Source organism: Eptatretus burgeri, chromosome 9 (genome assembly GCF_056783735.1).
Source record: "Eptatretus burgeri isolate ZD-2024b chromosome 9, Ebu_testis_v1, whole genome shotgun sequence".
Taxonomy (NCBI): Eukaryota; Metazoa; Chordata; class Myxini; order Myxiniformes; family Myxinidae; genus Eptatretus; species Eptatretus burgeri.
This window is the reverse complement of record NC_140969.1, coordinates 82,740,414-82,758,425: the sequence shown is the minus strand read 5'-3', so window position 1 is coordinate 82,758,425 and position 18,012 is coordinate 82,740,414. Positions and strand designations below refer to the sequence as shown.

The 18,012-nt window shown below is 42.4% G+C and overlaps 1 protein-coding gene across 13 annotated transcripts in view; it reads left to right on the top strand.

The window, feature by feature from the left end:
- LOC147020464 (ryanodine receptor 2-like) overlaps window positions 1–18,012 on the top strand; it is a 372,265-nt gene that overhangs the window by 306,188 nt on the left and 48,065 nt on the right. For 8 of the 13 annotated variants that reach the window (XM_085895798.1, XM_085895792.1, XM_085895791.1 and 5 more), the window contains 7 exons: window positions 2,686–2,718; window positions 3,353–3,434; window positions 3,763–4,076; window positions 6,992–7,207; window positions 16,030–16,212; window positions 16,494–16,619; window positions 17,333–17,554. In XM_085895798.1, the coding sequence (XP_085751924.1) occupies window positions 2,686–2,718; window positions 3,353–3,434; window positions 3,763–4,076; window positions 6,992–7,207; window positions 16,030–16,212; window positions 16,494–16,619; window positions 17,333–17,554 (1,176 nt within the window). The remainder of the gene's footprint in view (window positions 1–2,685; window positions 2,719–3,352; window positions 3,435–3,762; window positions 4,077–6,991; window positions 7,208–16,029; window positions 16,213–16,493; window positions 16,620–17,332; window positions 17,555–18,012) is intronic. The other 5 variants (XM_085895797.1, XM_085895799.1, XM_085895795.1 and 2 more) reach the window with 1 other exon arrangement.

Genomic DNA, 18,012 nt, shown 5'->3' with positions numbered 1-18,012 from the left:
GACTTGGAGTGGATGCTCTAACCATTACACCACCAAGTCTGGTTTACTGTTTAGCAACCCAGGAAGGATAATGGTGAGGGTTGTTTGTGGTGTTCCATGTGGTTGAGAGGTATAAGTGTTGTTTTAATTACCCCACGTGCACGAAGTGAAAGGCGGGATTAAACAATTGGTTCACTTTGTTTGTTTGTCTGTCTCTGTCTGTCTGTCCACAGATGTCAGTCTATGTTCGAGAAACTACTTGATTTCAATTGAATGTTATATTTTGAAAATTAGAACACGAACTTGAACATGAATCGGAACACGGACCTGCAGTTTAGTAGTACTTTAGTTCTGAATTTGGCAAATTGTACGGAATCTCGTCCTGAGTGCACATGCGCAGAGAGGACTAAAGTAATTTTTTTAAGTCTGTCTGCCTGTATGGCAGTCAAACAAAATTGAAAATCATTCCAAATAAGAGACTGTTTTAGTAACATGATCAAGGAAACAAACAGGCACGAATAACTAATATAATGTGTTCAATACGGTGGTGAAAAAGCCGCTGTATCAAGGGCGGTAAACTTCTGAAAAATGTCAATCAACTTTTTCCTTTAAATCTTTATTTTATTTCAATTGAATTATATAGTTGAACACTGAAGAACACAAATCACCTTCTTGCCCCTTCCAAAAACCTCTGGTTTAACAGTACTTGAACAAAATTTTTCATCACTTTACACCATCTCAACCAATCAAATGTGCCACTCGTGTTTTCAGTGTTTGAGAAGATGGAGATTCAGACAAAATCGTGGCTCGTAGAAAATAGAGATCGTGCTCGGAAACACAAAGTAAGAGTTTAAAAGACCCTTTCTCAGGAATGCCCAGGGTACTATGTTCCATGAACTCTTGAGTTTAAGAAGTGGTGGGCAGTAAAGCATTCCCACTCATTTTATGGGGATAGACAGAGTTGGAATGTGGATTGTAATTACACTGAATAAGATTGAGTAATTACCACTGCCACAAGGTGGGCAGAGGTTGTATTTTCACCCCTGTTTGTTACTTGGTGGAAAAAAATTTCACCAAGTATGTTGTGTTGTTCTGCAGTGTTTGTCTGTCTGTTTGTTTGTTTGTCACACGATTTTTGGCCACAGTTTTCAAGGAATCATTCTGAAATTGTGTGTGTGTGTGTGTGTGTGTGTGTGTGTGTGTGTGTGTGTGTGTGTGTGTGTGTGTGTGTGTGTGTGTGTGTGTGTGTGTAGGTGTCCGGCCAAGCACAGCAATGCTTAATTACGGATCTGGATCTAAGAATCTTTTAATTTTTAAATGATTCTTCACCATTGAGAAATGGGGCTAAAAACGATATTGCATGATATCTCAAAAAGTTGTGGACGGATTCGGATTAAATTTTGTTGGGTATGTGACAAGTACAAACTGATGGGATTTTGGTGAAGATCCAGATCCGGATCTGAGAAATTTTTTCAGTGATTCTTTACCATTGAGAGATCGGGCCAAAAATGACATACAGCACGATATCTCAAAGGTTATGGACGGATTATGACAAAACTTGGTGGATGATTCGGTTCGGTGACTAGAACAAGCGAATTCGATTTTGGTTCAGGTCTGAATGCAGACTCAGCTTATCATTGGGATACCAAACGTAAACTGTTCAGCTTGGCGGAGGTTTTTAGTCAACCCAGTGCCTTCTAGTTCAACTTGTTATTCACCTCTAATGGAGCTTAAAATATGTTGGCAATCTTTTGTTTCCTTTCAGTACATCTCCACACTTGATTTTCGTGTTTTAAACACATTTAGTTTCCCCTTTCAGCTCACTTATTTCAGGAATATGTTTTTGGTCTTGCAGTGCTTTTGTTTAAGGAGTACTGGCTGTATTTACATGAAAAGTAACCGAAGGTAAATCAACTTGCACTGGAACCGTAGGTAGAACTTTGAGCAGTGACGTAACGCTGCATTAGCAGGTTTACATCTGCTTGATGATTGAGTTAACTCATCATTGTTTACTTACACAACATTGACACATTATTTTAAAAGTGGGAAGGAAAGTAATTCTGACCCTTTTCCCTTTGATTAGCACATCATCAAGGCTTTACAATTGCAGCAAACGTTATCATTTAAGGTGTGATACTCCATATGTTCAAGAAATCTCCATCACCTTTCGGTGATGTTCATGGACATTTACTTGATGTGTTACATCAATCTCACAGTACTGGAAGCTTCAATATTTTAGAATCTGCCCCAGTATAATTAATAAATAATTGGAGTCAGACCCACAATATTTGGACTTGGAACCTGGATTAACATGGGCTAAAGTGATTGTCCAATTCCTATTTGCATTCTCAATACCTACCTCCATGCATTGCTTACTCCAAAGACTTTGACGTTGTTTTAAGTTGGACCCTTTCAATATTTTAACTTCAAAGTTGGACTTTTGTTCCAAAATCAGTGCCGCAGGTAATCTCAGTGTAACTTGGTACATAATGGCTATCTCGGCAACTCTGACTTTCCATCTGGCCTTCCAGCTTGGAGATTCACTCTCCCATTCAGTAACCATTTTCTCAGGGTCAGACTTACTCTTTACCGAGTTATTAAATGCACAGCTTCATGGAGATGACAAACATAACGGTGCCAACCTGCTCCTTCAATCCAGATTGACCTTGTGCTTTGGGCACTACTTTTTCTTCCTCCCCATGTCAGATTCCCCAGGATCGGACTGGCTTACGGCTCCATGTAAGGCCAATCCTCACCTTTGTTTCCAACTTATTCTTCATTCTCCATCAATGTCCTCGTTCTTAGCTTCTGCTGCTTCCTGAGTCGCAATGATTTTGCCGCTGCTCATTGCCATCATTTGCTACTCTTGCTTAGGCTCTTTCACGTCCGCCGCTCTCTGGCTGAGCTGCGCTGCCACTGGGCCCAGTTTCCCTTAGCCGGTTCTTTGCTCCGCCAGCCTGCCAAAAATCAGGGCTTGTCCAAATTTGAGTCGTCGGTCATGCATGGAGCTTGGGTCTGGTTCATGTACGACTATAGCTTGCCTGTGCTTTGGCTCGCCTGTGCCATTTGCTTCAAGTAAATTGCAGCTTCAGATCACTGAGATCTTTATCATGGTTATTACACTGCATTGTGGGGGATCTCAAGTTTTCAGGCTTGAGTTAATTATTTTATCCATGAGACATGAAACAGAAGCAACGATCAAAATGACTTATTGCATTGGCCAGCTTGAAAACTCACAACATGGTTCATCATGTTAGATCAGAGGAGTTTACCAAATAGTTGTTAGTTTCTCAAGTAATACACCAATGGGCAAGTCACCTTTGCGATGTGTTTCAGTCGACATATACACAGTGTGTGTGTTTGTTTTTTTCAGGACTCAGGTCAACTCAATCTTCTGAAAGAGTTGTTGGACTTACAGAAGGACATGATTGTGATGCTGCTGTCGATGCTTGAAGGTAACTGATGTGTGACGTTCATCACATGGTGATAATGTTGTTTTCACAATGGGTTTTCATTGACTGAATGGAAGTAGCTCATTACAACACAAAGCAACATGTTTCCCTGACCTGAACAGGACAGTTTTGAACACCTAGCCAAGCATACAGTACTTACATGCTCTAAAATTAACCTGTTACCTTGAAATTGATGGATAAACGTGTTATCGGGTTAATTTTAAACTTAAAAAACGAAAATAATGCTTACCAGCAATCTTTTCATCCCTCTTTATTGTGTTCTTTGATTTTTCTCCTGGGCCCAACCTTTTTCTTTCTTTTGGCATTACAGGAAACGTCGTGAATGGGATGATTGGCAAACAGATGGTGGACATGCTTGTTGAGTCCTCGAATAATGTCATCATGATCATCAAGTTCTTTGAAATGTTCCTGCGGCTGAAGGAGATCACCTCCTCTGAAGCATTCCTTGATTATGACCCTGAGAGGAAGGGAAAGATTTCTAAACGAGATTTCCAGCGTGCCATGGACTGCCAAAAGGCTTACACCCCCTCTGAAGTGCAATTTCTCCTCTCCTGCACAGAGATTGATGAAACTGAAATGCTCAATTATGAGGAGTTTTCAGAACGCTTCCATGACACGTCAAAGGTGAGGGAGCTTCTTACTTTCAAAAGTTTTTATTTTCTTCCAAATATGGATTTATCATCGAAGCTTAAAATGTTTTAAGTCTGGAGACATCAAAAGGGGAATCTGAAGTGGAGCCCTCAAACAACTCCATTTCCATGATTGTTTTTATTCCCAAATCATTCTGTGAAATCAGGGTTCCCACGTCCATTCATAAACGTTTCCATAGCTGACAATATCTGTATTATAAAAGGAGCTCGGTCTCGGCGGGCCTGTGTCCGTCCGTCCGTCCCTGCCTGTGTGCATCCACAATTGTCTTATAGGGGATACCACAAATCAAGCCCAATCTGCAAACAGTATGATGTAGGTGAGTAAGATTTCAAACAGGATGATGTAGGTGATTAAGGTAAGGATAGATCGGCTCATTTCAATTTACATTAAAACAAAAGCTCTACCTCCTTCATCATCTTCTTCTTCACTTATAATAATGGTGAGTCTCCTTCAATCCCATTTCTCATACCGATTAGATTCAGAAAATGCTTGCTATATTGGACACCGCTCAATCCCAATTCCATATCCAGGTGACATCATCACCGGGCGACGAATGAAGGGAGTACTCAGTTTTCACTCCTTTTTCTTGTTTGTTTGTCGGGGCGATATCTCAGCCATCCTTTGAGCTCTGAAGCTTAAATTTAGAGGCAAAAGTGAAGATGTGCTTTGGTAAAAACGCTATTTTTTTAATTAATCAATTAATTCATTAATTACTTAATTATTATCGATTTATTAATTCCTTCTTTATTTTCTTTCTCATCTCGGGCACCCTTTGAGCTTGGAAACTGATACTTGGACACGACAGTGACCAAGTGATTTGGCTATTAAGGGTGTTATTGATTTATTGATGAATCAGTTAATTATTCATTCTTCGATAAAATACTTCATTTTCAAAGAGTTTCAGATTCGGATGAAACAGTGGTGGCTTAAGTATGCTATTAGGCAATTGATTGAGAAATACAAGGAAATCTTAAACAGGTAGAGGCCATTCAGCCCATCATGCCTGGGCGAACACCATACTAATTTATCTACACAAGATCCAAGGAAGAAAATGCAAAATAAATGTTTTTAATCAATGAAAGAATTGTTTTTTTTGTTTGTTTGTTTGTTTTTTGTGGAGGTTTTGTATTTCTTCCCATCAGGGGAAGAGGCATGGGCTTGGTTAAAAACACACAACATCAACCACACAACCCCCCTTGACAAGACCCCCACCAACAGCACTCCATACACGTGCACACAATCACCCATCAATGTTCAAACTACCTAAAAGTCCTATCAACATTCTCATACCCTTCTCTCTCCATAACTTCCAGCTACCCATGTAATTCTAATTTTGACTTATTAAAAGAAATTATTTTATGATTATTATTTATTTTAATTACTCAATTAATCACTGAATCAATCAATTATTGCACAACACTCACTCCAAATCTGATTCCATATGCTGCATGGTGAGTAAGTATCATTTGTACATATTTACCTTAGTAGTACATTTGCATACATAAACTAGGTATCATTTGTACACATTCACCGCAGAAGTACGTGGCTTCCTCCCAATTATGTCTCCACGCGCTGCACGGCAGCATTGCCGTGGCGCTAACGGCGCCTCGGCAATGTCGCACGCTGGAGGATTTATTTACTTATTTGGTGTGGGGGCGGTGCACTCTGAATGTACCGCTACTTGTTTGTTTTCTTGTTTGTTTATTTTCTTGTTTGTTTATTTGTTCAGGTGACATCTCAGCCATCTTTTGAGATGGGATGCTGAAATTTGGGGACAAAAGTGAAAATGTACTTTGGAGAAAAATGTTATTTTCTTATTTTTTGATTAATCAATTAATTGATTAATTCCTTAATTATTATCGATTTATTAATTACTTATTCATTATCTTTCTCAACCCAGCAATATCTCAGGCAAATTTTGAGCTTGGAAGCTGATATATGGACATGACAGTGACCAAGTGATTTGGCTATAAACAGTACTTCTGATTTATTTATTAATCAATTAACCATTAATTATTCATTTTTTTGATTAATTACTTAATTTTCAAAAAATTACAGATTCGGATGAAACAGTAGTGGTTTCGGTATGCTATTCGGTAATTGATTGAGATATTCATTATTTTGTGATTATTATTATTTATTTATTTTAATAATGCAATTTATCAATTAATCAATCAATTATTATACTATGCTCCCTTCCAATTCCATCTCCATGTGCTGCATTGCGAGTAATTATCATTTGTACACATTCCCCTCAGAATTACATTTGTACACATCAACTAAGTATCATTCGGACACATTCACCTCAGATGTTCACCACTCCCTCCCAATTCCTTCTTCATGTGCTGCACAGTGGCATCGCCGGGCGCCGAAGGTACCGGAGCAATGTCGTGTGCTGGAGGATTTGTTATTTATTTATTTGGCATGCGAGTGGTATACTTTGAATGTACCTGTACTTGTTAAATACTTTTTTTCAACATTTCCATTTCATTCATATAGCAGTAATATATCACCCTGTCAAACAGTATTTCTGATCATACACTGTGTTTCGATCGACTTTCAACACAGGTGAGAACAGGATACAAAAAAAGCAACTGATATTTCATTAATTTATTCGCACGATTTTTAAAGGGTGAAAGTTAATTTTTCGCCAGGTACCCCTTCGAGTATCTTTGGAAAGTTTTTTTTTCTACTGCATTGCATAGTGCTGTGGAAACAACCCATAAAAAGTAGAGAAGTGGTCATACGTGAATGACAAGTGGCTGTACAATCCAGTAACTAGGGATAAATACTCGTTTTGGTGAAGATTTAATTTGAATCATCAATTATAGCAGTATTTTACACAATTTTATGCCACACATTCATAAATCATTTCTTTTCTTCCACAGGACATTGGCTTCAGCTTGGCAGTGTTGCTTACAAACCTATCAGAACACATGCCCAACGACTCTCGCCTCAAGGGCTTCCTCGAGCAGTCCGAAAGTCTTCTCAATAACTTTATACCTTTCCTCGGGCGCATAGAGATATTTGGCAGTGGAAAGCGAATTGAGAGGATTTACTTTGAGATTCCTGAAGCCACCCGAAACCAATGGGAAATGCCCCAGGTAAGGAATGTGTGCACCCTTTGAATGTTCCCATTATCACCAGAGATAAGGTGTGTGAGAGGTACAGGTAAAGATGAGAGGCCAAGAGAATGCTTTCAGTTTCCACTTTACCCCAAAACAACATTTATTTCAAACATGCAAATACATAGATAAACAGATGCTCTTTCCCTGAATATATCTCGTATATTAAAAACGTAATGAAGCTGCATGTGGAAGAAGCTTTCAAACCCATTGGCTGGAGAGCTGGCTTCACTCCACCCACAATGGTTAGGAAGAAAATCCTGCGTCCACCATGTCGGTTTTCTGGTAAGTCGAAGACATCTTCGGAAGTCTTATATTCACAATTTGAATGATCCGATCTATATAACCATGATGTATTGTATATGCATAGTAAGACCTAAGTCACATTTGGCACGGCGGCCGGAGGGTCTACAAAATGTACGGCCACTAGCAATTATAGGGCGGCCGCAGTATTTCCACGGTCACACAATGTAGCAGTCACATATGTTTTTATTTTTCGGGGAGCCGCATGGCGTATTTAGAAATTGTGGAGACCGAAAACGTGGGGGTGCCGTACGGTCTTTGATTTTATGTCGCATGGTGACCTTCGGGCGTCCCTGCGGTGGCCATAGAATTTTCAAGGCAGACGCAAGGTAGCTCAAGGTGCCCGCAAGGCGACTGCAGGGGGGCCCAAAGGTGAACGTGCAGCCAGACGGACGGTAACGAGTGGGTATATATATATATATATATATATATATATATATATATATATATATATATATATATATATATATATATATATATATATATATATATATATACCAGTTCTTTTTTAACTGAAATAAAAATATAACAGTTCAGAATATACCAATATATATAATTGAATATACTATAACTATAATATTTACAGTATAACTGAATATACCGGTTCGGAGTATAGGCAAACACTTATACTCCAATCTCTTGCGGTAGCGCACGGTCGACGCAGACTGCCACGGAGGCTGTACGTAGGACGCACAGCGGGCGTAGGGGAACCGTGCGTCGACCCTGCGTTGCCCGCAGGTAGTCACACAGACCGCAAGGCCACCGTACGGTGAACACAGGGACGCCTTAGGACTACCCTACGGCGACCGTGGAAATAGTGCGGCCGCCGTAATTTTTGGGGGGTTGGCAAAATTCATTTTTCATTGATAAGAGACTACGGCAGCCACACGAATAACGCAAGCCCACCGTACGCCCTATGTACGGTCGACGTGGAACACATCTACGTCACGGCTTGGCTTGTCGAATTGCTACAGCCAACGTAGAAATGAAAAAAGTTATAACTCCACGCTATAATTCCACGGCAACCCCTACGGCCTGTAAAAGATAGCCATATGGCGTAGGGCCACCCTGAGGCCACCTCAGAAACTCTGCGGCCGCCGCACGTTTCTGTCAATTCAGGGGGTGGGTATGGCCGCCGTATCCTAGCCGTAGAGCAAATGTGACTTAGGCCTAAGCAGTAGGCATGTTTTTGCTTCATGTACATAAGCCAGTTTTTTCTTTTTTTGGGGAACGATCGAGGCAGCGGTCTGGGCAATACACCGGCCAAATAAATGGATGAGCAATTTGTATAATCCATCCATTGGGACCATCCTCTGTACAGAGCGTCGGTGCTGCCAAAGCAGTCTCCTTGGCTTTTGGCATCAATCCTAGACGGGTCGCCACTGCGACGCAGGATACTTGAATGGCTCAATCATCCCAGCAAGCTGGTACTCATTTTGCCGACCTCGGAAGGATGACAGGCTGAGTCAACTCCACCTGGAATTAATTCAATGGCCAAGTAGGATTTGAACTCAGGACTCGAGGACCCCAAGCACACCACCCTAACCATTAAGCCAAATAAATGAAGGGATGTTTTTTTTAACCTTTTTTTTAACCTTTAACCTTCTGCAACCGGTCTAGATGGCATCAGCCCACGTGTCCTCAAAACCTGCTCTTTTGCTCTTGCTCACCCTCTCTCTGTTCTATTCACCCTCTCATTTGCCCAAGGTCATCTGCCATCTGCTTGGAAATCTGCAAACATCACTGCCCTGCATAAAAAAGCTGCAAAAACAGATCCCTGCAACTACAGACCAATCAGCCTTCTCCCAATCATCAGCAAGGTGATGGAATCCATCATCGCTTCAGACATCAAATCCTTCCTCTTCTCCAATGGCTTGATTTTCGATCATCAATTTAGTTTCAGACCAGGTCACTCTACGATATGCTGCTTCTGCTCTCCCAACAATGGATGGAGGTCCTCAATGCCAGACAGGAAATCTGAGCCGTATCCCTGGACATATCACGTGCTTTTGACACAGTCTGGCATCCTGCCCTACTCACCGAACTCTCTTCCCATGGTATCCAAGGCCATCTCCACTCATGGCTCGCAGACTTCCTCTCCTGTCGCAGTCAACGTGTGGCCCTAAATGGAGTTCTTTCATCCCCTCTTCCTGTCCAGGCTGGAGTTCCTCAAGGTAGCGTTATGGGCCCTGTTTTTTTTCTGATTTTCATCAATGATCTCTCCGACTCTCTGGAAAATCCTCTATATCTGTTTGCTGATGACTCCAACCTCTGTCGTACCATTGGTCATCCCTCAGACCGGCAAGCAGCAGCTTCTTCGCTCACTGCAGATCTGGATAAAATCACAAACTGGTCCAACACGTGGAACATGTCTTTCAATCCGGACAAATCTCACACTCTCACTATGTCTCTTCGAAAGGACCGTTTAGAAAACCCACCCATCCACTTTCTCAACAATCCTCTGGAAGTAGTCCTTTCTTTCAAACTTCTGGGTCTCACTGTCTGCCATGATCGTTCCTGGGAAAGTCACATTTCCAACCTCGCCTCCAAACCCAGTCGCCGACTGGGAATCCTCCGTCATGCAAAGTCTTTCCTCGGCCCTCCTGAGCTCCTGACCACTTACAAAGCTTTTGTCCATAGCCTGATGGAGTACTGCTCTCCCCTCTGGGCTGGTGCTCCTACCTCCCACCTTCATCGGCTTCACGCTGTAGAAACCAAGGCATTTAGGATCATCGTCATCTCCCGCAATGAGGCTGAGTCTTTGGGCCTCTCACTCAATCACCGCAGGTTGGTCGGTGGTCTTTCTGTCTTCTACCGTCTCCTTTCCAGCCTTTCCCCCCCTGTTCTCTCTGCGATTTGTCCCCACCACATTTCCTCAGGGTGCTCAAGGTCAGCCAACAACCCCCTTCTGGTAAAACTACCAAAATCACGAATCACTGCTCACCTCACTCTTTTATTCCTCTTTTTTTCCCGCCTTTGGAATCAACTCCCTCACTCTGTTCATTCCCATTCTTCCCTCCAGGCCTTCAAAACAGCTGTTCACCACCACCTCTTATCATCCCCCATCCAAATCCTCGATCTTTTCTACCCCCGATAATCCACCAAGCCCACTTCCTTCAAATTCCCTGCTTTCCTTCCTGAAAGTCCCAGTAATGTCCATCTTCTATTCCCCATGTTCCCCGTCCCATCCCTCTCCCTTCCACAGATCTCCTCATGTGTCTGTTCCCCACTGTTTTGTCCCTCCCACTCCCGCCCCTCTTGTCTCATGCCCCCTTGATGTGCGTTGTGTGTTTGCTCTCACACGAGCCTCGACAAGGTATACAAAAAAACCTTATTAACCAGTTGTCAAGGCTGAGGAGTGTGAAAATACAGCAGTGTCGCCATCAACGAACGGCTCATGCAGGGTTGCGTTCCACTACCAAGGAGCTTGTAGAGCACTCGCCAAGTGGCTTAAGCACCCAAACAAGCACTCAATCCAAACGGTTGATAAGGAACAGCTGGCTTGGCAAGCAATACCATGCTCATTGGCAATAGAACACATGCGATAGCTCTTTCAGAATCGAGATTGCCTTAGTGAGTCAACGTGAATGAATAGGGGTTCTTTGAGGACAGCAAGAGACAGATAGTGTATGTCAGTATGAAGCCATCTTCTCAAGCTATGGACCTCCCGGCTTGTCTGCTCTCGTGCCTCTGCCTCATGCTCGCCCGGTCACAGCTCAGTGCTCTATACGTCTGTGTGGTGCTGTATGAGAGGGTTATATAAAGAAAGGAAATTGACGAATTGCAGGTTGCACCCGATTATATACATGAAGACTGTTAAGTGAAAATTTGGGAGAGATAGAGAGAAAGCCGAATTGTGCTGTGTGGTGCATGAAATGGCAACCACCATATGTGAGATGTGAATAAAAGAGGATTTGACACAGGAATAAAGGAAGGACAGAAGGAGTATATCGGAAGAATAAGAAGACCGATTATAGTCCACGCAACGCATTTGTCCCGCTCCCCTATAGACAATGGGTGTGGGCCTATCTGGGCACATATACTAATGATATAACTGACTGGGGAACTCCGACGTGTCATGGATGTTCCTTTCACCCTCGGGGCTGGTTTCATAACTGTCACACTAACCCTTCCCTCAACCAGACTCGCCCTGAGTCTGACTGCAGTGTGTACACATGGTGGGTGTATTCACTCCTCGTATAGTTTACCTACCTACCTCCGTATTCCTGACTGCGACAGTGCATACATGTTCTCAATAGTAATAAAACCTAATGCATTGTGTAACTATCGATCAGACTCATTCAGACACATGTATTTAACATGAGCAAATAAAACCTGTTGCTTCGCTGATGGGAATATTAAGAGAGGGGGGGGGTAAGAAAGAGAGGAGGGATGGGAGAGTGAAGAGGGGTAGGGGAAGACAGCGGGGAGAGAGAAGAAAGAGTGGTGAGCGAGGAGGGGTGGGGTAGCAAGGAAGGGGGAGGGGGGAGAGTGTAACAATATTTTGTTGTAGTCATCTGGTCCGTTTTAGTTGCCTGGTTGAAATCTGGTAAGTCACTTCAATGACACCGTAATGATCAACCGATTAGAAGCTCCCTGCCAGATCACTTGTCCAAAAGCCATGATACCATGCAGATTGGGGCACCGGATCTGTCATGTGTTACACTCGTATCTAATTAGCACCGCCATCTCGTATCTAATTAGCACCGCCATCTCGTATCTAATTAGGCCAAGCAAGCGGACCACGACAGTCTGAATTCATAACAAGACCCATTCTTGGGTTATTCAAGTATCCTAGGAAAGCAGGATATTTAAGTATTCAAATATATTCAAGCAAGCATTTCAAATATCCTGCGCAATCAAGTGGACCACGACAGTCTGAATTCATACCCAGGCCATGTATATTTATTGAACAAAAGAATGATCATGGGGAAGGAAATAGAAGGAAGCAATAACAACTAGAATGGCACTCGATAGAGCGCATACCTCTGCCAGGCTGAACAGTTTATGGGATGTATCCCACTGATAGGCTGGATCTGCATCCAGACCTTAAGTAAATTCTAATCAGCTTGTTCTTGTCACCTACCCAAATAATCCACCAAGTTGTGTCTTAGGCCTCAGTCACATTTGCCACGGCGGCCGTGGGGTCTCCAAAATCTACGGCCACTAGCAATTATACGGCGGTCGTAGTATTTCCATGGTCACACAATGTAGCAGTCACATATGTTTTTATTTTTCGGGGAGTTGCACGGCGTATTTATAAATTGTGGAGACCGAAAACGTGGGGTTGCTGTACGGTCTTTGACTTGATGTCGCACGGTGACCTTAAGGGGGCCCTGCGGCAGCCATAGAATTTTCAAGGCAGACGCAAGGTAGCCTCAAGGTGCCCGCAAGGCGACCGCAGGGGGCCCTAAGGCGAACGTGCGGCCAGACGGACGGTAACGAGTGGGTTCATTTTTTTATTATTATTTTTTTACCAGTTTTTTTTTGTTTCAGCTTGTCGAATTGCTCCGGCGAACGTAGAAATGAGAAAAGTTATAACTCCGCGTTATAATTCCACGGCGACCCCTACGGCCGCCGCACGTTTCTGTCAATTCAGAGGGCATACGGCCGCCGTATCCTCGCCGTAGAGCAAATGTGACTTAGGCCTGAATCTGTCCACAACGTTTTGAAACATTGTGCTATATATCATTTTTGGTCCTATCTCTCAATGGTGAAGAATCACTTTAAAAATTCTAGCATCCAGTTCATCACAAAAATGTAATCAATTCATCCTTGTCACACACCCAACCTGTCCACCAATATTCTTCTGAATCTGTCCTTAACTTTTTGAGATACCCTGCTCACAAACAGACAAACAGGGGTGAATACATAACCTCGTCCACCCTCAATGGCAGAAGTAATATACAGTATATATGTATATATGTATATGAAGCAACCCCTTACCCAACTACTGGATATGCACTCATGAAACCACTGAATGATCAGGGGATTCTTTAAATAACTATGCCTTATATGAGCCCACAGCTAGGACAGGTGCAAGGTGGCAACGCTGCAGTCAAGAATGGTCTGCTTTAGACGTCTGCCTGACGTGAGGAGGGGAGGCTTGGCTGGCTGGGTGGGGTCGTGGCGCCAAGCGGCAGCTCTGTAGATCTCGAGCAGCAACCTCGCCACCATCGTTTCCAAGCATCTGTTAATTGCCCTCTCCACCCCCCCCCAAAAAAAAGAGAACACTCTGGAGAAGAACACTTCGAAAAAGAGGACACACTTTTCAAGAGTTTCCTTCATAGATTGAGCAATTATCTAATGATGTGTGTTCCGGATCTCGATTTATTTTGACTGTAAACCGCCGTTCTTCCAGTTGAAATACTGAATTATTATTGAAAATATTGTCCTTGTCTGAGTCCACATGCAATTATGAATTAATAGCATCTTTATTTGCAACAGACGTACCAGCTCTACCCACCAAGCACTCGGCTTCCCATTCTTCATGAACACTTCAAAAACATGGGAATCTTGTTTTTTAATTCTGTAGTGAATTTACACTTTCATTTTGGCAATGTGTTTGGGGGGTCGTAAAATAAAATATCAAATAAAGAGCTCTTGAAGAAAATGGAACAAGTGTTTACGGTACGGATTCAGAAAAGACACTGAATTGCGGACTGAGCACGCCGCTGAACTCTTTTGCTCACTGCAAAGTTGGACAGAACGTGGACGCGTGGGTGTCGATGTTCGAACATGTCCATTACGCCATGATGGAGAAGTACAGACTTGTACCAAACTGTCCTGGTCCAAACATTACATAACCACATTTTATCACCATAAGGAAATGTACAAAAATGGTTTAACTGTTTAAATAAGATAAAGAAGGTTTCCCAAATCTTAAAATTTATCCCTTTGAAAATGCAAAAGCAAAAAAAAATGGCAATATTTTTGGCAAAATTTTTTTTCCAAAATTATAAAAACCCGGCAGGACAGAGATTTAAGGACCAAAAAGGAGGACATGTCCAGGGAAAACCAGACGTGTGGTAACCCTAATTAAAGGCTCATAGGGATGGCAATTTTTAGACACAGACAGGGAGGGAGGGTGGACATTATCTGTCTCGATAGTGGCCTGCAAAACTTGGCTCAAACTTGGCAAAACTCCCCATCAAACTTGGCAGAACTAGAGTCATTTTCACATGAAGAATGGGGAAATATTTCACCATCTCACTGTGTAAAGCTGGGAGAGACCGACCCAAAAATACTCGTAGGAGTTATTGCTGCAAAAGATGCTTCCACCAAGTACTGACCAAAAGGGCTGAACACTTTCACAACCAGTGAATTTTGTTTTGTATATATTTTCTGATGGTATTCCTGACATGTAACCTCCTTGTACTGTAACAGTGCTTAGTTTGATCTCTTCAGTTATGAATAAATAATTTCATTTGGAAAAATGTTTGTACATAATTCGCAATTGTCCTTCCCTTCCTCCCGCCCATGGTACACTGAAGCTTGTGGCAAGGCAGTTTTCCTGAAGCAACTTGCCTTCGCCTCATGGAAGACCAATTCAACAGAAGGCAATCTCAGTTCCTTCCACAAATCTCGGAACAAATGTGTGTCCACCCTCAGGAGAGCAAGAAAACAACATCTTTCCATTCTCAAGTGTGAACTCTCAAACCTGTCTCCCTCCTCCAAATCCTGGCGGCATCTCGTTAAGTCTGTTTCAGGTGTATATTCCCCCTCCATCCCCTCTCTTACCTCAAATGGCTGCACAACTGATACCGCATGTGAAAAGGCTGAATGCCTAAACTCCGCGTTTGCTTCTAAATCTTGTGTACCAAATCCATCGCTTTCTGTACCCACCTTACACAGTCACACCCAGCTGTTCCTAGACTCTGTGTCCTTTTCTCATGACAAGGTGGAGAGTTTGCTTTCAAACCTCGACTCGCATTCTGCAACCGATCCAGACGGCATCACCTCACTTGTCATAAAAACCTGCTCCTCTGCTCTTGCTCACCCTCTCTTTGTTCTATTCACCCTCTTATTTGCTCACAGTCATGTGCCATCTGCATGGAAATCAGCAAACATTACCGCTCTGCATAAAAAAAGGTGAAAAAACAGATCCCTGCAACTACAGACTAATCGGCCTTCTCCCAATCCTCAGCAAGGTTATGGAATCCATCATTGCTTCAGACATCAAATCCTTCCTCTTCTCTAATGGCTTGATTTCTGATCATTTTGGATTCAGACCAGGTCGTTCTACCCTGGATATGCTGCTTCTGCTCTCCCAACAATGGATGGAGATCCTCAATGCCGGACATGAAACATGAAATCAAGGCCATCTCCCGAGACGTATAGCGTGCTCTCAATATGGTCTGTATGTACATGTATATGAATATATATGTTTGGGTTTGAGATAAGTTCCTACAGGAGTGAGACATCTTCCTCTCTGAAGAGGTGTTGAGGCATTGCTTCATCTGTGAGTTTAATGATTGTTTTGTTTCCACATATTGCAGGTCAAGGAATCCAAGCGGCAGTTTATCTTCGATGTGGTTAATGAGGGAGGAGAGAAAGAGAAGATGGAGCTTTTTGTGAACTTCTGTGAAGACACCATATTTGAGATGCAGATTGCAGCTAAGATATCAGATGAAGATGAAGATGAGGCTTCAGAAACAGAAGAGGAGCCTGAGGGAGAGGAGGTGAAGAATTACTTTTTTGAAAATGTATCTCATTGATAAATAAATGGTGTGGATGCTACAATGTGTTTGATGAGATGATCATTTTGATACTTCACAACATTGTTTTCATTTTACTATGTCTGTAGCATATATTGTTTTTAAAGGGTTAAAATACAATTTTAGCTGTGATACGTCTGGAAGGACTGTCAGAATGTGAAAATAAAAGATACAGCCAGCAGAGGTAAAAGCAATTTCTGTGATGTTCAGGCCTTTATTTTGATGAATGTTTGCTTGTTTTATAGGAAGAGGAAGAGGAAAAAGAGACATCAATGTTTTCTTTAGGAGGCATGAAGAAAGCTCTGGGTTATTTAAATTCCACATTGCTGTCCTTCTTGCACGTGCTTTCTCCTCGTTACCTCAAGAAGCAGGTAATCTTCAATCTTCTCACCGTATTCTTATTTTACAGATTATTTTGATTCGATAATGTTGGATAAATGCTCACTTCACTTCCTCATTGGAGTCGCGATGTGATGAAAGATAGTGACATTATGTTATGTCAAAGAAACATATATCATACATACATTGCGAAACTAGCAAATACAACCCGTCACTTTGCTGATGGGAACATTTTAGGTGGGGGGGGGAGGGAGGGAGGGAGAATGGAGCGAGGAGGGGGAGGGGGGAGGGGAGTGAGGAGGGAAGGGGAGCGAGAAGGGATGGGGGAGCAAGGAAGTTGGGGGGGGGGGAAAGAGTGAGGAAAGGGGGGTGGATAGAGTGACGCCTCACCAAATATCGCTGTACACTCTAGGAGGGTATATTGCAAAATAAGTTTGTTGAAATGGCCCATGCAACCAATTTGATGGCCAAAGCACAAGGCATAACCCAATAACATAATATTTTATGAAATAAAGGATGCTGAACATGTGACATAACATGGATAAAGATTCATTTTGAGGGACTACTCAGATTTGTGTGTGCCAGGCCATCACCATCTCAGAAATATGTGTGCCTGAAACGGGCTGCGGCTATTTTACTCTCACGTCACTTCATTTCGTCATCGGGATGAACAAGAACATTTATTTGTAATTCTCCTTTAAATGAAGCCAATATTGATCGGTTAAAATGTTCGATCGTGCTGCAGATTAAGAAGGCCACAAAGCTCACGTTGCGTGAGATGGGCCAGATGCTGGCTGCTGGGCTCTTCACAACACTTGTTTGGCTATTCCACTTGGCATACGGCACGTGCCGTGGAGTACTGAGGGTCGCCACTGGTCATGCTTTTGGAGAGGATTTGGTGGAGAACATGAAACAGCTGACGGTATCTGATCTGTTAGCTGGAATACCTGACCCAACGCAGGATGAGGTGAGTACGTAATTGCCGAAAGGTTTGTGCTTTTACATGAATTACAAACGCATTAGGAAACGATGGTCAAATCGATCGCAGCATCATGAGTCACATGTTCAGATAGAAATTCTTAACTAGCCAACCCATGTTCTTTGATAACCAATCAGAATAATAATGCGGATAATAAGATACATTATTTTGTGAAGATTCAGTCAGGTTGTACAAATGTGGAAACAGTTATGAGCTTTTTGAACCAAATGCAAACATCAAATAGCATGCTTACTTTCCTCTTCATGGAAAGCATATATTTCTTACCTGTCTAACAGGTGTCTGATATCCCAAATCTGAGCCAGAATGAATTGGTAAAAATCCAAATTATCTCATACTCTACAAAAGCCATTGTGGCAAGCAACATTATATGGTGTTTTTATCAAGTTACCTTCAGTAAGTTAAAATTCTTCAAACTGCATCAGTAC